Here is a 22806-nt window from a genome sequence, read left to right on the forward strand (position 1 = left end):
TAACCGGAAGTGGTACTTTTCCTACTTTGAAATTTTCAAAAGCCTATAACTTGAGTACTATTTCCGATAGATAAACGAAATTTCACATGTAAGTAAAAGATCTAATTCTCTACCTTCTTTTAAATTTTGAGTCATTTCCGATGAACGGAAATAGTAATTTACGCTACTTCCGATTTCTCAAAAAAGTAATGTAAATTTTTAAAGTACTAATAATATTGCGCACTATTATGCACTTTTTTAAATTTAGCGTTCACTTGGTGTGCGATTCTTTTGTCTACGAGATTTTATTCTATTTTTAAAACTTTAAGTATTTAAAATGGATTAAAAATCATGTCTATAGCCCGAGTTCCCATCCCCTGTTATTTTATATAAAAATATTCGAGAAAGTTTAGGGGAGATCACTCCCGGTTTATTTAGTTTGCACACATTAATTGGGTGGCGTCATTAAAGATCGATTCTGATGTTACAGAATCGATAATTAGTTTCCGATTTAACTAATCAAATTCCTACCATAACTATTTGCATAGTTTAATTTTAAGAAAAAAAAAAAAACGTGATTTAACCATGAAAAAAAAACGTGATTATAATCCTTAAACAAAAACATGCAGTTTAAATCTTATGTCAAAATAACAACAAAAGGGAAGTCTTCTTTATGATGGAAAAGAGAAAATAGAAAGTTTGGCGCTGAAAAAGAAATACGATTGACTTAGCGTTTTGTTTTTTACATAAACAAACGGCATTAACACAATTAATTAGTATTTTGGAGGTGATTAATGCAATGTTTTTTTTTTTTCAATTTTTTTTTCAAACTTCAAACAGGTAAATGTTAAATGGAGACACAAAAGCTTCGTATAATGAATATACGAATACACGAAATGTGAATTCATTAAGTCGAACGTTTTAATTAGTCACGACAATTATTCTCACAGAGACAAGACTTCAGTACAGACTAGCTGTTCGCCCTCATTAGACCTAAATCATTTGCTGTTTTCTTTTAAGTAAAAGAAACAATCTGCGTAGCGCACCGCAAAGCCTTGGTCACTTTGGCTGTCGGCTTTTTGTTTATCGGTAGATTATATAGAGTTATTTAGTTTGAAAGGAGATCTCTTGCTCATTTTGGTCTTTGGTACATGGGTGTCCACATATTTGATCGAGTGATTTAGCTTAAAAGGAAACATCTTCGTCATTTTGGTTAATTGGTTACTTGTGTTCCCAGAGTTTAGACCAAGTCATTTAGTTTGAATGTATATCTCTTGGTCAATTTGGTCATTGCTTTCACGGGTGACCATAATTTAGACCGTGACATTTAGTTTAAAAGTATATCTCTTGGTCATTTTGGTCTTCGGTACATGGGTATCCATTGTTAAGACCGAGTCATTTAGTTGAAAAAAAATACATCTCTTTGTGATTTTGCTTATCAGTATATGGGAGTCCATAGGTTAGACCAAGTTAACTTTAAAAAATAAATCTCTTTTGATCCTTGGCGTATTCTTGTAAAAAGGTGGTCACGACTCATTAAGTCAGGAACCAATTTCTTGCCGGCATTCCGTAGGCGCGAAATGTACTCGTCTAGAATCGTGTGAGTTGTGAATAAAACGCTCCAGTTAAGGTGTTTTTCAGTTAGACCAGAGGTGCGGAGTGTGGGAGGTGTGAAGACAACCCAGGGGGATATACTATACCTGTTGTAGTGTGGGGTGGGGGTAATAAAACTCGAGGATAATTCCATAGTTACTGCTCAAAAAGACGCAGTGTTGTCTAATTGTTCTCTTTGGCGGGTACGACGTGAAATAACGTGGATGGGAATAACAGATTCTACTGGGGCTATTTGAAGCCAGTGTTTCTTCCAGACTTTTTACTCCCCGAGGGGGGGGGGGGCACTTGATATTTTCAATTGTCGAGGGAGGGGTTGCGGACGACAATATTTTCCAGGAGAGGGCGGGCACTGGTAAAAGTATATGTTTTCTGTATAAATTCCATTTCGTTCGGAAGGGGGGGGGGGGGGGGGGAGAGAAGCGGTAGACCTTCTTTGAGGTGGCTTCGCCTGGAAGAAACGCGTTTGAAGTTAGCAGACAGAATTAACAAATTCTACTGGGGTTATTTACAGTTTGAAGACAAAATAATTTTTGTTTAAAATCGTGAAATTTCTATAACAAGATCCCATCTATGACGTACGGAGCATTTATTACTAATCATGCATGAGAAATCCAATTAGCTAAAACAAATTTAGTGATTATCATTTTTTGAAGAAACAAATAAAAACAAAATATAAAAAAGTTAACAGTATAAAATTTGTTGGAGAAATGCTTTATCAGCCAACAGAACTTCACCCAAATATCAATCTGGTTTTTTGATATTTCCAAAGTATTTACTACGACGTAGTGACGTAGTTTAAACAGGTGTCTAACACCGGAAGTTTAAGGTCACATTCTTGGACAGAAATCAAAAGTTACCACGTGACTTTTATAGATGTTTTGGGTCAGGTCAAGGGACGTGGTTACGGACTAGGTTTAGTACAAAAGTTTGAAAATTCTTTGAAGAAATTCATGGAATGTAGACTAACGTTATGTTTCGTTCTTTTGTAATTGACGGCAGGAATTGATGAGTGAAATAGTGCCTTAGACAATCTTCTTCTTCATTCTTTATTCTTTATTTTTAGTGTTAAGTATACGTTTCAACTGGTTATGCCAGAGGCGTAGCGACCCTTCCCGGCGCCCGGGGACATACTTTCAATTTGGCGCCCCGCTCGGGAGCAAATTTTCGATTTGCACCCCACCCCCTCGAACTTTTCATTTGCACCCCCCCCCCCCTTAAACTTTCGATTTGCACCCCCCCCACTCGAACTTTTCATTTGCACCCCCCCCCCCCTCAAACTTTCGATTTGCACCCCCCCTTCGAACTTTTCATTTGCACCCCCCTCAAACTTTCAATTTGGCGCCCCCCCCTAAGGTCGGCGCCCGGGGACATTTGTCCAACCAAGAACAAACTACAAGGCAGCAGTTGTTTGATTTTGGAGTTGACTCTCCAAGCTAACGAGCTTCATCTGCCCGAGGAGGGTTCGATCTCATGAGTTTTCGGTTTAGCAAGAGCTTAACCCGACTCGACCACGCCAACCCTTGCTGAGATAATAAAAATATATGATGTTTATACAACACATGTTGATAGACATTGATTCCATCCTAATAGTTAGGTCTATCGACAGGTGGTAGTTGATCTGTGTGAAAAGGACAGGGGGTGTGTGTGTGGGGGGGGGGGGGGGTGGGGATAACCTGGGGTGGGGATGGGGGTAATTATCAAGGAGGTAATTCCTAGACAAAGTTTCTATAAGAATTCCATAGAGGGGTACGACTTAAGACAGTGACCTCTTTATGTTTGGTAACATTTTAAGCTGGACCGTTTTTCCATACCATAAAAAAGGCGTTTAACAGTGGAGGATTGAATGGTTAAAGATATGATTTCATGCTGTAGGCCTACTCTATGACTGACTTACCCCCCCCCCCCCCCACCTGCACCCTCCCGACTACACAAAGTACAAACAACAACAGTAACCCAGTAAAGGAAGATAAGCGTTGCTTTAGAGTGGTTTCAAGAAGGAAAAGTTACGTTAGTTTTCTAATGGAGGGAAATCTAAGCAGTAGTTCTTTAAGATTAGTCAAGTACCTTTTTGACTTTTATAGGGTGTATTCAGGAGGTCTCTAAAAGGGAAGGGGGGGGGGATGGATTGGTTATGTTTGTTTTCCGTTTTGAGGGGAGAGCAAGTTTAAAGGCGTATATATATATATATATATATATATATATATATATATATATATATATATATATATATATATATATATATATATATATATTATATATATATATATACATATATATATGTATGTATATAATGTGTGTCTGTCTGTGTGTCTGTATATATATATATATATATATATATATATATATATATATATATATATATATATATATGTGTGTGTGTGTGTGTGTGTGTGTGTGTGTGCAAAAATACTATAGATTTTTACACTACAGAAGGTCATCATTTTAGTCTCCATGTTAAGTGGGATCTAATTTATTTCAAGAGCAGGATGAGTTTTTTATTGAGCTGACATGTTGTTAACTTACTTTCTCGCACTGAATCGCTCTAAACCTGGCTATATAACACACACACACACACAAACACACACCTACACACACGCGCACGCATGCACGTACGCACGCACACACAAACACACACACACACACACACACACATATATATATATATATATATATATATATATATATATATATATATATATATATATATATATATATATATATATATATATATATAGTGTGTGTGTGTGTTTATGTAGAGTTATTAGAATTAATACGACATTCGCCTGCCATTAGCTTGTACTAAGAGAAGCAACAAAAGTCGTTCACGAGTGAAAACAAAATTCCCTCATGCCTCAATCGATAATTTAACAAATGGTAACTTACGGGTAGGTTAACGTTACAGTGGTATATACTTAATGTATAACAGTTTTAGTTACAGGTGGCGCGGGGGGAGGGGATGAGTTTGAATGTTCAGGTCCAGGCGGAATAGTGACGTCATACATGGTGTGATGACGTAAATCAGTTAGCGGACAGTTTGATTAAGATAATCTACTGACAATATATTTTTAGTGGTATGTACTGACTGAACTTCAGAGCAATTGTAAGCAATATATATATATATATATATATATATATATATATATATATATATATATATATATATATATATACATATATATATATATATATATATATATATATATATATATATATATATATATATATATATATATAATTTATAACTATAATATATATATATATATATATATATATATATATATATATATATATATATATATATATATATATATATATATATATATATATATATATATATATATATATATATATATATATATATATATATATATATATATATATATATATATGTTTGTGTAAGTGTGTGAATATGTTCCAAAAAAAACGAAAACTTGTGGTAAACTTTATTGTTGTTAAACGCCATTGTTTCCTCTGGCTGAAAAAACCTGGCACACTTGCATGTTGTGATGGGGCTGATGAGATACAAGAGATTAACTTCCATCTACATCCTGTGTCAAGTCACACAAAACATTCTCTTTAAAAAAAAATACACACCATGTAATTACTGATCACGGAAAGTAATCACATAAAACGTTCACCTTTAGATGAAATTGTGTAGGAAAATCGTGGTCGAGTTCATATTTAACAGTCAATTAGCGCACTGAAAGCAGTTTTTTTTAATGCTTTTATCCCATCCACTGCACGTAGCAGCATGCGCGCGGCAAGCAGAACGTACTCTCGGCCCTGCTTAATCAGAAACGCTTTACCGTCATTAAAAAACAGGATTTGTTATTTAAAATTTGAAGGTAAAAAAAACGAAACAAAATTTAAATGAAAGCCGCCATGTTTGATTAGATGTGAATCAACCATCTTTCCTGCAAATACAAATTTATTTCATCAACAGCGCCGTGAATGGGGGGAAACAAGAATTCGCTATTGAAAGGGGAAGGAATTACACGTTCAATTAAGTCTCGGTGAATGCGGCTTTCAGGGACCCGGAGCTGAAATACCAACAGAATTAAATCCATTGGTACACAATTCATGCAATTGTGGGGACATTGGGCGAGGTGTTTTCTTTATAAACAAGGTTTCTTTTTAAAAAAATGTTGCGTAACATGAGGGAAAAAAAGTAACAAATTGTCCCTACGGTTAACTGGTTAAATTTAATGCATGTGTACCTAAATAAACCGATATATACCTTCTTCTTCTTCTTCTTCGATCTTAATTTTTAGTGTTGGGAGGGATCGAGCGTTATCTGCCAAAGGGTTTGAACTCGAGACTGTTTTCGAATTTATCAACCATGAGCTTTTACCGACTCGACCATGCTTCCATCACAATTAAGGATTACGTGTCAACTGCTTATGCGCCATTGTGGCCATTGACTCCGATTTCAGCCTGCTTTTCTTTTAGGATTTGCTTCCATAGCCTTTGTTCAACCAAGAACAAACTACAAGGCAGCAGTTGTTTGATTTTGGAGTTGTCCGAGGGTTCGAACTCCAGACTTTTCGGTTTATCAACCATGAGCTTTACCGACTCGACCACGCCGACCCCTCGGACAACATAGTTCGCCCCACCCCCATATACCTATATACATATATATATATATATATATATATATATATATATATATATATATATATATATATATATATATATATATATATATATATATATATATTATTTTATATATGTATATGTATGTATATATATATATATATATATATATATATATATATATATATATATATATATATATATATATATATTCGCACATGAATTCATATTATAGTCTAAATACGCATTGATGTAATTATCTAAATGTTTATAGATGTTTATAGAGTGTTGAGCGGCTGAGACCCCTATGTTACTATCATAGTCTGCCTCTAACAGAATTACAATGTGAGATGTTGTAATAGTGAGATGTACATTGACCTTTGAATGTGTGCTTGCGCTATGTAGGTTGGGGTGACTTTATAATCAAAACTTTATTTTTAACCAACTTTAATAGATATCTTTATTTACGGGTATATTGTTTTGTTTGAGTTACATGCAGTTACTCTGACACACTGTTATTAATAATTACATTTACTTAAATTTACCTAATAGAAGTTAATTAATGAAACTGAAAGTTTACCCAGATTAGAACTAATTGATCGATAAAGTAATTAGTGGAGAGAGTGATGGGTTGTTTAATGAAGAGATTGATTGGATCTTTTATTCTAAAGTCAAACAGGATGATTCCGGCAGTGGTGAAGTATTTCGCAACCTGCATATCAGTCAAAGTAGGATCTAGATATTGAACCGGTTACATGGTACATGATTTATATGTAACCAGAGACAACCGGTTACATGGTACATGATTTATATGTAACCAGTGACAACCGGTTATATGGTACATGATTTATATGTAACCAGTGACAACCGGTTACATGGTACATGATTTATATGTAACCAGTGACAACCGGTTACATGGTACATGATTTATATGTAACCAGTGACAACCGGTTACATGGTACATGATTTATATGTAACTAGTGACAACCGGTTACATGGTACATGATTTATATGTAACTAGTGACAACCGGTTATATGGTACATGATTTATATGTAACCAGTGACAACCGGTTATATGGTACATGATTTATATGTAACCAGTGACAACCGGTTATATGGTAAATGATTTATATGTAACCACTGACAACCGGTTATATGGTACATGATTTATATGTAACCACTGACAACCGGTTATATGGTACATGATTTATATGTAACCAGTGACAGTTGATATTGAACCGGTTACATGGTACATGATTTATATGTAACCAGTGCAAGGTAGATATTGAACCGGTTAGATGGTACATGATTTATATGTAACCAGTGACAGTTGATATTGAACCGGTTACATGGTACATAATTTATATGTAACCAGTGACAACCGGTTACATGGTACATGATTTATATGTACCCAATGACAGCTAGATATTGAACCGGTTATATGGTACATGATTTATATGTTAGCAGTGACAGGTAGATATTGAACCGGTTACATGGTACATGATTTATATGTAACCAGTGACAACCGGTTACATGGTACATGATTTATATGTACCCAATGACAGCTAGATATTGAACCGGTTATATGGCACATGATTTATATGTAACCAGTGACAGCTAGATATTGAGCAGGTTACATGGTACATGATTTATATGTAACCAGTGACATGTAGATATTGAACCGGTTACATGGTAAATGATTTATATGTAACCAGTGACATGTAGATATTGAACCGGTTACATGGTAAATGATTTAACCAGTGACAGCTAGATATTGAGCAGGTTACATGGTACATGATTTATATGTAACCAGTGACAGTTGATATTTAACCTTTTACATGGTAGATGATTTATATGTAATCAGTGACAGGTATTTCGATTTTAAGAAACATGTTAGATGTAAAATGATTTGTTGGTGTCGATTGTGTGTTTTATAACTGGATATATTAGAGCTATATTAGCTAAACAAGTAGAATAAAAAAGGCGTGTTAATAGATTGGCTGGGGCGATGTAGTTGGAAGGGGCAGCCTCCCCTGTTCGGATTCCGTACAGGTGAGAACGTGAGAAAATTAAAGAAATTCATTAACCTTGCAGATTGTTCTTGGCTGCATAAATGCTATTGAAGTAAATTAAGAAATATACGCAGGTTTAAAGCAACGGGCCATATAGCGTAAAACATTACACGCAAATGCGTTATGTTGAAGGAAATCCGCACCAATTTTAATTATGAACAAAAAAGAAGTTAGCGGCGCTAGTTGGTTTGACGTATTATCACGTTTTCGTGAACTTGTCCCCAATGTGATTGCTCACTCAGATATTCGTTATGTTTATTGTTGTGAAAGAGTCCAACAAACACTAGATGTGTATACTGTATGTTGAGGTCAGCCTAGACAGCTACTTGTATCAATACACGGAGCTTGGTGTCACAGTTTAGTGTATGTATGTGTGTGCGTGTGTGAAACCGTGTGTATATGTCTGTGTGTACGTGTGTACCGTGTGTATGTCTGTGTGTATGTGTGTGTACTCGTGTGTATGTCTGTGTATACGTCTGTGTAGCCGTGTGTGTGTATGTGTGTACATGTGTATTTCGGGCGTATGTTTATGTGTGTATGACGGCGTGTGTGGTTGATGACGAAGAGGCCATTATCCCCTAAACATGGACCCCCCCTTCCTCACTGGGCTAAGAAAGCTACTTGTCATAAATCAAATCGACGATCTAAAGAAGCTCAACACATTAGGGAACAAACAAAAGATTTGTATCTGGAACATTAAGATGGTAGACAGGTAGTGTAGCCTACAGCCAACTTATACACAGGGGTCCTGGGGCAAGTTTTTAGATAATTGCTCTTAAGTGTGTGTGTGTGTGATGAGAGGGGGGGGGGGGGGTTAAATACTTGGTTCTAAGAGAATGTATACGTTTTCAAATACTGGGTGGCATGTTTTAATTGGTTGCAAAGTGACATTTCTTTTTGATTCATTGTAAGGATTGCTTGCAAGGGCTGTGGAATTGTAGTCAAACTTAACTTTACAACTAAATGGACTTACGCAGATGCGTAGCTAAGGGAGGGCGGGTGGGGCGGCGGCCTCGGGCGCCGACCTTAAGGGGGCCCCAAATAGGGCAGAAAAATAAAATAGCAAGCTTATTCCGAATTACAGTCGAATTTAAGAAAATACATTTTTGGTTCTACGGACGGTTTTTACGTTGTTTGTGTGATACGGGAAAAAAACTATTAACGGGGACTGATGTGTGCTAGGGGGGGGGGGGTCCTTTTTCGCTCACGCGAATAAATATAAAAATACGGGGGGGGGGGGGGAGGGGGGGGCGCAAAATTGATAGCTCGCCCCGGGCGCTGAAATGGGTTGCTACGCCCTTTACTTATGTTGGTCAAACTGTAGAATTAGATGGTTATTGACTGGTCAGACAGGCACACTACCTGAATATGAAGTAGTCAGTGAAAAAAAAGTAATTCTAGTTTTTACATCTTTAAATTTTATATACTTTTTATAGATAAATGAATTTTCCTGTTATTTATTGGCTTCTAATATAGCTTTAGATTAATTAGTGAGAAAAGGAATTAACATAATTGTTATAACAAAAAATTCTTTGCTTTTAATAAATACAGCAGTGTTGCTAGCTGTTCTATGCAAAGAAAGATTTAATTAAAGCCGAATATTGTAAGGAAAAAATTTTTTTTGTAAAAATGGTTGACACGCGAAAGACGAATGTCAGAAAAAATATTCCATTACAAGTTCTCTCAAGTTATATTATAATTAGGATAACGAGGACAAGTTTTTTCTTGATTGACTTTGACAAACGTTGTTTGTGTTGTGGGTGTGTTGTGGTAGAATGCAGCTCTGGTGGTCTAATGGGGTGTCTGCTAGTTGGTGTGTGGGATTGGTAGGAAGTAGTGTGGGGTTTGTAGGATGGTGTGTGGGATTGGTAGGAAGTAGTGTGGGGTTTGTAGGATGGTGTGTGGGGTTGTAGGATGGTGAGTGAGGTTGGTAGGACGGTGTGTGGGGTTTGTAGGATGGTGAGTGAGGTTTGTAGGAAGGTATGTGGAGTTTGTAGAAAGGTGTGTTGGTTTTGTAGAATGGTGTGTGGGGCTTGTAAGATGGTGTGTTGGATTTGTAGGATGGGGTGTGGGGTTTGTAGGATGGTGTGTGGGGTTGTAGGATGGTGTGTGGGGTTGTAGGATGGTGTGTGGGGTTTGTAGGATGGTGTGTGGGGTTTGTAGGATGGTGTGTGGGGTTTGTAGGATGGTGTGTGGGGTTTGTAGGACGGTGTGTGGGGATGGTGTGTGGGGTTTGTAGGATGGTGTGTGGGGTTTGTAGGATGGTGTGTGGGGTTTGTAGGATGATGTGTGGGGTTTGTAGGATGGTGTGTGGGGTTTGTAGAATGGTGTTTGAGGTTTGTAGGATAGTGTGTGAGGTTTGTAGGATAGTGTGTGAGGTTTGTAGGATGGTGTGTGGGGTTTGTAGTATGGTGTGTGGGGTTTGTAGGATGGTGTGTGGGGTTTGTAGGATGGTGTGTGGGGTTGTAGGATGGTGTGTGTGGGGTTTGTAGGATGGTGTGTGGGGGGTTTGTAGGATGGTGTGATGGGGTTTGTAGAATGGTGTGTGGGGTTTGTAGGATGGTGTGTGGGGTTTGTAGGATGGTGTGTGGGGTTTGTGAGAAGGTGTGTTTGGTTTGTAAGAGGGTGTGTGGGGTTTGTTAGAAGGTGTGTGGTGTTTGTAAGAAAGTGTGTGAGGTTTGTAAGAAGGAGTGTGGGGTTTGTAAGAAGGTGCGTTGGGTTTGTAAGAAGGTGCGTTGGGTTTATAAGAAGGTGCGTTGGGTTTATAAGAAGGTGCGTTGAGTTTGTAGGATGGTGTGTGGGGTTTGTAAGAAGCCGCGTTGGGTTTGTAGGATGGTGAGACGGTGAGATGGTGTGTCGGGTCTGAAGGATGGTTGAATAATAGGTGTGGACTATGAAGAGGTTGAAGCTAATAATTTCTGCTACATCATGTAGATCTGGAAAGGTGGTGTTCAGAAAAGTGGCTGTCTTAGTGCGGCGTGTGGTTGGGGGGTGGGGGGGAAGGGTCTGCAATATATTTTTTGTTATGGCCAACTTCAGGATCGTGTTAGATAATAGTTGGAATTTACTATTTATTTTCATGGTATGGCGGTAATCAGAATTGTCGACTCGTGCTATTGTAGGGTGTCCGTACTATTCGCAAACTAAATAATGTCTATGTTTGTGTATGTTTATGAGTGTGTGTGTGTGTGTGTGTGTTTGATTGTGCGATGAGGTGGGTCTAATACAAAATTAATGTGCTGCAATAGAATGTATATGTTTTCAACGAGCTTTTCAGTCTGTAAAGTTTATATTGTTTGACAGAACATAAGATCTTTTGAACAAGGTAGGCTAATTGAATTAAGCGTTGTTCTTTATCGTTATGGGATGAAAAGTTATTCTGGTTAAAATAACAGTATAGTTGTCAGCGCAGCTATTCATCCAAAAGCAACGTGATACTATGTGAATTTAACCACGGTGACGTCATTCAGATTAACTTTTACCCGTGTACAGTCGTGCAGGTGGAATATAACCAGTCTGACGTCACATGTCTAAAAGTCAATTAGTGTGACGTCATACAGGTAGAAGTTAACCAGTGTGACGTCATGCGGGTACAAATGAACCAGACTTACCTTTTTTATTTGCCATCGTTATATCCAGGATCACAACCGTTACTATAAATAGTAACACTGACGCAAATCCGTTGGAAGGTTTCTCGCTATGAATCGCCATTTTGAATAATTGTTTCAACGGGCACGTGACACTGTGTCGGCAAAATCTACACACTTATCAACACGCGTATCAACACGCTGTATCAACACACTGGATCAACACTCACACACGAACACACAATACGAATATGAGATAATCCACTTGGTAGAACAATACTTCCGGTTTTGGATATATCCATAATCATCCACTTCCAACGTTTGAATAGTTTGAAAACTCCACGACAGCCTTTATCTGTAAGAAAAAAATACGACACGTTATTTAGAAAAAAATATACAAGTTATTTAGAAAAAATAATTCAATAAGAAATATAATGTTATCAGTGAATTAAAAAAAAAGATCGAATCGGTGAATGTTTTGTATAAATAGGTTATGTCCTTAAGAGATATATGGTTGGGGTGGGGGTAGGCATGACTCCGGTTCACAGAAGATTTGTGTAATCAAGTTTTATAAGCGGAACATTGGGTAATGATATGTTTGGTGCTGAGTAAGTAGCTGATTCTGACGCAACAATCTGATTTTTGGTTATTGATTTTCTTTAAGGCATCTATTTTGGGCATTTCTTCCACCGTCCCCACCCCGAACAAAAGAGTGAATATTTTTTTTTGAATGTGTATACGAATCAATTAGAAAACACCTCGCTTAATTAACTTAAAGCCAAGAAACATAGAACCGACATTGTTTACCTTTAAACGTATAAAACTAAGAAAAATGGTGAATAGTTCATTCTGTAAACTGGCAACAAGGCTGCTGATATTTAAACCAGTGTTTCTTTCAGACTTTTTTCTCCGGGTGGGGGGGGGGGGGGTGGTAAAAGTAAAATTATATATTTTCTATATAAATTTTATTCTGTTCAGGGGGGGGGGGGTGGTAGACATGCTTTGGAGGGTATTTAAACGACACCTCTAACACGACTGGGGTTAAAACGTCCGTGTTCGTAAATGACTTGACAACGTTTAGCGGACGCATTTGTAGATATACTCGCGTATTAATTTAAAACAACACTTTGAACTATAATCCATATTAAAATTAATATTGTTTTCTTTCATTTAAATGGTAGCAACGTGCGACGAGTCAACTAGTGAAATATATTTTGTGTTCATTTATTCTTAAATATTGTAGCAAATAAAGTTGTTGCTATATGTAGACTATATTTACATGATTGACTGAACCCTAATATCACATGACTTAGATAAGCGCGCACTGACACAGCGCGGCCTAGGAACCAGGTCAAACTGAACACTGTCTCAAAACGGTAGCTTAACCACTTCCGGTCCTTGTACTAGAATAATCCCCGTCTTTCCCACGATTGTTCACGCTCTGATACGGGCGCTTGGGATATAGGTCACACTGCTGCTTGTTGCGTATCTTTCAAGGTCGTAGTGGTTTGAAGTTGGGGAGGGGTGGGGAGAGTTAAAGTAGGAGGATACAGTTTTTTCATAAACTTAACACAGAAAAAATATTACAGGTACATGTAAAAAATGTCTAGAGTTTGGCAGGCCTACTGTTGTATAACTGTTGTAGCATTGTGTTGTAGTTGTTTAGTAGTGATGTAGTATTGGTTTCATCGTGGTGTAGTAGTTGTGATTGGTGAAGTAGTGGTGAAGTAGTGGTGATGTAGTGGTGTAGTAGTGGTGTAGTGGTTGTGTCGTCTTGCTGTAGTAGTGGTGTAGTAGTGGTGTAGTAGTTGTGTAGTAGTAGTGTAGTAGTGGTGTACTAGTTGTGTAGTAGTGGTGTAGTAGTGGTGTTGTAGTGGTGTAGTAGTGGTGTAGTTGTGGTGTAGTAGTGGTGTAATAGTGGTGTAGTAGTGGTGTAGTATTGCTGTAGTAGCGGTGTAGTAGTGGTGTAATAGTGGTGTAGTAGTGGTGTAGTAGTGGTGTAGTTGTGGTGATGTAGTGGTGTAGTAGTGGTGTAGTAGTGATGATATAGTAGTGTAGTAGTGGTGTACTAGTTGTGTAGTAGTGGTGATGTAGTGGTGTGGTAGTTGTGTACTAGTTGTGTAGTAGTGGTGATGTAGTGGTGTAGTAGTGGTGTAGTAGTGGTGTCGTCTTGCTGTAGTAGTGGTGTAGTAGTGGTGTAGTAGTGGTGATGTAGTGGTGACGTAGTGATGTAGTGGTGGTGTCGTCTTGCTGTAGTAGTGGTGATGTAGTGGTGTAGTAGTGGTGTTCACGGCCACGCACATTACTGATTGACTACACAGCCGATGTGGGAAGGAAAGTGGTTGTGGGATAGTGGGCGCACTGTATCGCCTACCAAAAGAATGAGATTGTGGGATTGTGGGCGCACTGTATCGCCTACCAAAAGAAAGTGGTTGTGGGATTGTGGGCGCACTGTATCGCCTACTAGAAGAAAGTGGTTGTGGGATTGTTGTCGCACTGTATCGCCTACCAAAAGTAATTATCTGATGTAAATCTGTGAGTCAACAGTATGGAGAGTACGGCGGGCCGCAGGCTAGGAAAACGTTTATTCGTTTAAGCCCGCGAGTGTTTGTATTGTTACTAAGGAGATTGCTTATCGCCCTTTAAGATGTAGGCAAACATGTCAACAAGGGAAAACAGGGGAGACAAATGCGGGGGTTATCTTACTGGATGGTTTAGTGACAAATTAGCTTGTAAGTGTCTAGCTAGTAGTGTGCCAATCATGAAGGGAAAGGTGTTAAATGTCGCGAAGTATGGTAGGTATTTTAAATAAATTTTATAAATGTATCTAAAGTGTTTACAAACACATAATTGCTAACACTAACACAAGATACAAAGATACAATGTGAAATAGGTTTTATGAAATAGATTTCAGGATAACTTCAGTATTTTTTTCACTGAAAATTAGTCAACTTTCAACACTTTACATACAGATTTTATCAAGACCTATTAGAATAGTGAATAAGTGGGTGGGGAGAGGGGGGGGGATGCAAAATTGAAGGGTTAAAAGTTTAAAAGTTAAGAGTTGAAGATTACGACGTGAAGCGTTGAGAATTGAAGGGTTGAGGGGCTTAGAGATGAAGGGTTTAGCGATGAGGGGTTGTAGGGGTGAGCGATGAAAAGTTGAAGGTTGAATGGGTAAAAAAATGTTTTATAAATCTAAATTATATTAATAAGTAACTTAATGTATGCAATCTTAATGAATTTTTGTAGTAGCGATAAAATACTCTTTTTGATTGCTAAGATTCTTATTACAATAAAACTAATCCGACACGGCTTTAAATAGATTATAATTATAGAAGCGAATACATTAAACCCCAACAGCATCCAACAAATTAATTGCGCTTTCAGGGACGGTAACCCCGCGTGGCCGTAGGTGCGGAAATATTAGAGTTACCCTCCCCTGCCTGTAGGAAGGGAATTCAGATAATGAGCGTTTAATTATCGCCTGTGTGGTTGTGTGGTGTGGACGAGGGTGTCGCGCCAGCCACACGGCGCTGTGGATTGGTTCCAGAGAGTGCCGGTAGGACTACTGATAGATCACGGTTTACGGTAAATTATGTCAACGTGATACTCGCTGGCTGCTCAGTCCGGTTGTTAATGTAAACACATTTTAATCAACATAATTTGTTGTCCAATCATTACTGTAAACATACTAAAATAAACAGAATTGTCGTATATCTATTGTTTGAACATTAAAATAAACAGAATTTAGTTTTCCGTTTATTACTGTAAATATATTAAAATAATATTTTAATAACATTTTGATAAACAGAACTGTTGTCCAGTTATTAAACAGACTAAAAAAAATAATTGTTGTCCATCTTTTGCTGTAACATTAAAATCAACAGAATTGTTGTCCAATTATCACAGTAAATTTATTAAAATAAACTAATTTGGTGTCCAATTGTTACTGTAAACATACTTATAAACAGGTTTAAATTATGGCTCACAACGAAAATTTTTTAGTTTTCAGAATTTATTTTACGTACTTTTAATGTGTTTACCAGGAATTTAATTTGAAATCTTAGTTAAGAAAATTGAGCAGAATTCTACATACTGACATTAAATCGCCAGGGCAAGTATCACATATAATCAAAGGAGTGACAGAAGAATGAATGAAAATTATCACTTGCGTAATTATTTTTTTCTAACAAACATGTTTTACCAATAAGGGGTCGTACATTAATAACGTCATAATCGTATGGGGGGAGAGGAGGGTCCGTAATTTTGTGACAGTGTGTGATGAGGGGGGAGGGGGCTCAGATGGTGCGACGTCACACTTTTGCATTATAAAAAAGAAAGCAAGGTTAGAAAACGAAGTTTAGACGTTATTTCGCGCTTTAGAAAACTTTTAAAATAAATTTTAATAGGAATTGAGAGAGTTCAGACAAGATTTTGGAAAAATAATCGATGTTTTAAGAAAAATTCAACAGCAATTTTGAGGGGGTTGTAGGCTGAGGTGTGACGTCATTTTAGTTTGGAAAGGGGGGGGGGGTCTGGCTTTTTGTGACGGAGTGGACGGGGGAGGTAAAAATCGTCAAACAAAGCCTGACGTCATGTATGGATGACCCCTAAAACCACTGACAAGTATCTACACACCCGACAATCTACCTGGGTCTGAGAATTGCTAAAAACACGCAGGGTATTTGATCCCGTCAACATGTGACCTATACAAAGCACGCAACTTCTTGCACACAAGCATTCAAATTTGGCGGGGTGGGGTGGAGGGGGGTGGTTTGAAGGAAAGCCCCAAAAAGACATCTGTAAAATAAATATGATGAGAGTTCATTAATGTCATGAACTGAATATTTCGTGCAGATTTATTTTATTACAGGATACTTAAAAAACCATAGATTTACAGATAACAGCATCTCCCTTCATTTTTCAAACTGAGCAGAAACCATATCAGTTCTAGCGTAGAGTACACGTTCATTCTCTGTGTAGTCATGTGTTTAAGTGCATCTTTTTTTATACTCAGATTGAAACAAATAGGCCTACACTTCTTATAAAGACGTTTATTTATAAGAAGCATGAAATAACATTGTTAATGTAATTTAATAAGAGAACATTTTTTTTTTTTTTTTGCGCTGTTGAAAGCAAACTTAATTAAAGGCCTAAGCCATGCTAAAAATGAATTAAATTAGCGTTGATACAAATAAAATATGCTTTAAAAAAACACGTAAATTTGTTGTTGTTTTTTTTGTCTATTGTGTCTCCTGCATTGTTACGGTTGTAATTCAGCCAGGGAGGGTGTTATGGCATATTTTCGAGTGACACCAAGAGGGGTGAGGGTTGGGGGTGGGGTGTTAGACAATATGGCGCTTCAACTCGGTGTGAGTTTGATGGTTTATTGTGACAAATGAGGGGAGTATATGACACGGGGCGGCTACAGGGGACGGAATTATGGCAATCTCGTGGGGAGGGGGGGGGGGGGTGAAGTACTTAGCGGGTGTGAGGTGGATGATGTGACGGATGGGGTGCTGGGAGGTGGGGGTAAGCTGGTAGAAGGTGATACGGGGCGAGGGTTAGATGGTAGTGATATGGTGTCAGGGGGTGGGTGGTGGTGGCGAGGTTGATGGAAATAACAAGTGACAGTTGGAGGTGGGGGGGGGGTTAAGGGAGACATAGGGTTGTGTGTGGGTGGTCAGTGATGTAATGGTGGGGGTTGTGTGTGGGTGGTCAGTGATGTAATGGTGGGGGTTGTGTGTGGGTGGTCAGTGATGTAATGGTGGGGGTTGTGTGTGGGTGGTCAGTGGTGTAATGGTCAGGGTTGTGTGTGGGTGGTCAGTGGTGTAATGGTGGGGGTTGTGTGTGGGTGGTCAGTGATGTAATGGTGGGGGTTGTGTGTGGGTGGTCAGTGATGTAATGGTGGGGGTTGTGTGTGGGTGGTCAGTGATGTAATGGTGGGTATTGTGTGAGGGTCGTCAGTGATGTAATGGTCAGGGTTGTGTGTGGGTGGTCAGTGGCATTATGTCAGTGGTCTTATGGGTTGTTATGAAACAACTATGTTAATGATGTCCTGGGTTGTAATAAAACAACTACGTCAATGGTGTTACGGGCTATTATTAAACAACTATTTCAGTGGTGTTATGGGTTGTTATAAAACAACTGTCAGTGGTGTTGGGGTTGGTAAAATGTTATAGAACACTGGTAGGTCGGGTGGGTAGATCTAGCCTCATTAAGGTGGATAACTTCAAGGTCAATGACCAACTATTAATAGATTGTGTGATCAGCATTCCCCCCCCCCCCCCCCCCCCCCCCGATAAAACCATATACCCAACTGAGCTCGGTAGACTTGTAGATGCGTCGTCCTACAGCTGGTACTTCAACTATTCGGGTTAGATGTTATATGCGCTTCCATTCGACCATGTGATTTCTTAATCTCAACTCAAATACTTTTTTAACCGAGTATAACTCAAAGGCAGTCTAAGAGTTAAAGCAAATAATTCGGTAACATTTAATACTTGAACCGAAAAAAATATTTCTTTCTAAAATAACGTTATTTGGTTTAAAAGAAATGTCTACATTTTTCACCCCACATCCTGTGTTTGTCATTGGGAAAAAAAATATCAGTTTTCGTTTTGTTTTAGAGATTACGTCAGTGTTGATGTCAGTGTCATGTGTGGTCTCGCCCGTCACCGCCCCGCCCCCTCGACTCTCCCCCCCCCCCCCCCCCACCCCAAAGAAAGAAAACCGACAGGATAACCCGTGTCATCAAGCTACTGTTGAAATTATTGTGACATGCGCAGAAAGAGGGAAACGACGGTAACCGGAAATGAAGCTGATTTGAACTTTCGTTACATGGTACGAGAACAAGGGAAGGCACTAATGTCGACCCTGGGACCACGCCGACATTGATACGTAAAATAGCCTGCGATTGGCGTGTTGGAATCGATTTGACAAAATGGCGCGGAGGAATCGGTTTAAAAAAAAATTGAAATTGTCGCCTCGATCCTGTTAAATTATATCTTTTATTCACAAAAAAAAAAAAAAAAAAAAAAAAAAAAAAAAAAAAAAAAAAAAAAAAATGGAAGAAAGAAATGAAGAAAGGGTTAATACGCATTTTGTTGGACTGAGTAAAAAGAAAAGCTGCAGATTTTGATTGCAATCGTTAAAAATAAAACTTGGCTGTAATTATCGAATCGATGGCGTAATCCGATGAGCGGAACAGATACTCGAATGTAATGAAGGGAGATGGATATGAAAATAATGCCGTACTTTTTAGCTATCCTTACGGAAATAAATATAGAGAATGAAAGTGGGAAGGGGGTTATAATAAACGCTATTTTAAAAAGAAATTTCACAGTTTCTGCAGATTCAATTTTTTTAAATGTGTGCTACACAAATCCTCTACCAAAGTCACATGACACATACTTAAGTCACATGACGCAAACTTAAGTCACATGAAAAAAACTGAAGTCACATGACACAAACTTAAGTCACATGATACAATCTCAAGTCACATGATTCAAACTGTAGTCACATTACACAAAAACACTACTTCATCACATGATACAAATACGCGAAAACTAAAGTCACTTGACTCAAATATGCTACCTATCACCGACACTTTTCACTTTTCAAAATTTGATTAACAAACATAAAGCAATTAATTAAGAAACTAATCAACGTCCTATTTACAGCTTGTCAGGAAACCCGTAAAACTGGCAATTAGGTTTTAATCTACAGCAATATAATTAATCTGCACGTTAGATGCATCTTAGAACTCGCCGTTAAAACAATTTAAAGGTGTGGGGAGAGTAGGTACAGTAGAGTGATTCTGTTTTTATGTTCATGCTATGTGGGTTAATGAGGTGACATTAAAAATGAAATGACTTCTCGGATATGACAGTGTTTAGGATAGATGAAGTAGAGTTCGTCCATCATGTTGGGACTGCGTATAAAAGAATTATGTGGTTATGAAATCGTCGCTCAGATCTGGTGTAGGTATAAAATAGGTGGGGGAAGGGGGATGATGAAACAGATTCACTCTCCTCCACCTACATTACGCCGTCTGCTAATGTATGCACATGTTTTACACGACGTACGTTAACAATGTTCATAAAACAAATGTAAAAAAAAAAAAAAACTTTTATAGTAACAAGCTTTTAAATGCAGTGAAAATAAGAAAATAAAACTAAATTGCTTTCTTTCATAAAAGCTTTAGTCGCTCATAATTTTTTTTTTTTTTTACATATTTTTGCATCGAAAGCTTTTATGAAAAAGCAAATTATAATAATTTAATTCTTTTTCAGTGCATTTAAAAGCCTGTTGCTATAAAGGTTTTTTTTATATTTGTTTTATTTTCTGCTTTTTAATTATTCCTAATTTATGACGTCGCCACGACTAAAACTATTTGCATTAAAACACCATCAGTAGCACGCGATATCTAAAAGACGATTGTCTGTTCGTGAAAGCAGCTGTCCGTGACCATATTTATAGACGACAGCAAGTTCTAAATCATGTTACCTCCCCTTAGTTTCAAATTGTTAAAAAACTTTATTATCTACCCTTAATACTTAATAGCCTTCATTAGATCGACCGGCTCTACGATTGTAAAAAATCTCGTGAACCAAATATCACCAGACTGTTAGGGTGATCGCGTCTAGCTACTTATCTCCACTTCTGTTATTGAATATAGTAATCTATCAAGTGATTTAATTATGTTATCTCCCCTAGTGTCGAAACCGTTTAATCACTGTTAAAGACTAATTAAACATCTAATTAATTTAAAAAAATTGAGTTGTATTGTTATCGAAGTGGAACGTATCTGGAAAGTTTGAACGAAATCGCTGCATTAGAAGTGGGTCAAAAGTGTGCTATAAGATTTGCCACAAACCCAAAAATAAACACACAAACAGACGTTGAGAACTAAATAAAAGCTTGTAAAAACAATCGTGTGTCAAAACACCTCAAAACTAGAATGTACAAAGAATTACAATTAGCGCAAGTGAAAATTAATCGTCTGATGTAACGAGTGCATTTTATCTTACACAAACGGACAAAAAAAAAATGCAGTACTTATTTTTTAACCAACATTAGTCTTTCATAAAGGTAAATGAACACACTTTATTTGAACCTGAAAAATAAAATTATATATAAAACTGTGCCAGAAAGCTTACATGTTTTGTGCGGGAAAGATAATTAGTAATAGCGAAAGAAAATTGAAAATTACTGACTTACCTTGATAACGGACGAAGCGGTATGCTATAAGATGCCTAGACTATAAAATACCTACTAAGATCGGCGATTTGTCTCATGTATATACTATATATCCGACTGTTTGGGCTATCACTCTACCACTTACTTAAATCATAAGTCTGGGCTATCTATACTAGCAGCGATACTACCGTATTTAGATCTACAAGCCATCCGCTAATACAACCATATGTGCAGGCTATCCACTAAAACATTAATATGTGCCGGCTATCCACTAATACAACCGTATGTGCCGGCTATCCACTAATACAACCGTATGTGCCGGCTATCCACTAATACAACCGTATGTGCCGGCTATCCACTAATACAACCGTATGTGCCGGCTATCCACTAATACAACCGTATGTGCCGGCTATCCACTAATACAACTGTATATCCAGGCTATCCACTAATACAACCGTATATCCAGGCTATCCACTAATACAACCATATGTGCCGGCTATCCACTAATACAACCGTATGTGCCGGCTATCCACTAATACAACCGTATATCCAGGCTATCCAAATATACAACCGTATATCCAGGCTATCCACAGAGCAGCCGTTTAACCACCTACCTCACGCCTACTACACCAGGTAATTGTGAGACAGTTACAAACGCCGCTACCCCCCTCCTCTCTCCTCGCGGAGATCACAATCTCTTTTCAACGGGCGGTAGGGTGTTCGCGGACCGGCCCGCTAACCGTGTGTGTGTGTGGGGGGGGGGGGGGGCGCTAACCGCATGTGTGGGGGACGGGCTTGTTACATTCAGCATGTGCAGGCCCGTCGCTTGTGGCTAATACTGATAATACGCTTTTAAAAGTTGGGGGGGGGGGGGGGAGGTTGGGGGGGGGGGGGGTTATTTCCATGTATAATTTACGAATTTAAAAAAAAAAATCTATTATTTGGAAAAAACTGTTTCCACAAAATAACATTAAGGCCTTTGAAGAACCAAATCGTTCATAGCATTGGCAGTCAGAGTTTGTACTTTGTCGTGGGTTGGTGTGTGACATCTCTACCAACGTCTTATGTGTAATTATATTACCGTTAAATAATTAACATAAGCGCCCAGATTTCAGGCAGGATTAAACTACTCGTCAACGTTGTACCATTCCCATTTCGATAAAAAGGAGAATATATATATATATATATATATATATATATATATATATATATATATATATATATATATATATATATATATATATATATATATATATGCCATATTGAATGATATATTTTGTATGTGCCATTTTTTATCACAAATATATAGAACTTGTAATAGGACCGTTTAATAATTGTCTTAGTTATGTTGTGGCTAACAAATATTTCACGTTAACAATACGCTGAATAATTTAAAAAGTTCCAGCTTGTAATTCAGAATCAATATCAGAGACCTTCATTAGGTGCAGAAAAATATCGATTATATCACCAGAGGAGTATAGCCAGGTGGTATCCGAACCCACCACTCCACCGAATCGCCTCGCCGGCCATACATCAGGAGAGAAGTGTAAACATTGCGACCAGTGAATGGAGTACTCGTGTTTACCAGTCGATGACATTATGATGTGTAGTTAGTGAAGATGATAGAACACATTTTGATGATAGAGTAATTTATATCAGTCTAGAACAGCCTATATTTAATGTATGAAATAATATTGTCGATACTTTGATTTCTGTTATATTTCATCTGGACACAAACTTAAGTTTTACGCACACAA

At 37.8% G+C, this 22806-nt stretch overlaps 1 protein-coding gene across 2 annotated transcripts in view; it reads right to left on the bottom strand.

Annotated features, from left to right (window-relative positions):
* Positions 1–21236, bottom strand: part of LOC131939982 (uncharacterized) — a 43660-nt gene extending 22424 nt beyond the window's left edge. For both annotated transcript variants that reach the window (XM_059298514.1, XM_059298513.1), the window contains exons 1-2: positions 21071–21236; positions 11870–12200 (exon numbers count right to left, since the gene is read on the bottom strand). In XM_059298514.1, the coding sequence (XP_059154497.1) occupies positions 11870–11969 (100 nt within the window). In that variant the 5' untranslated portion in view covers positions 11970–12200; positions 21071–21236. The remainder of the gene's footprint in view (positions 1–11869; positions 12201–21070) is intronic.
* Between the last annotated feature and the right edge of the window lie 1570 nt (positions 21237–22806).

Source organism: Physella acuta, unplaced genomic scaffold, assembly GCF_028476545.2.
Source record: "Physella acuta isolate Inbredline_101_S28 unplaced genomic scaffold, ASM2847654v3 ptg000307l, whole genome shotgun sequence".
In the NCBI taxonomy this organism is placed as follows: domain Eukaryota; kingdom Metazoa; phylum Mollusca; class Gastropoda; family Physidae; genus Physella; species Physella acuta.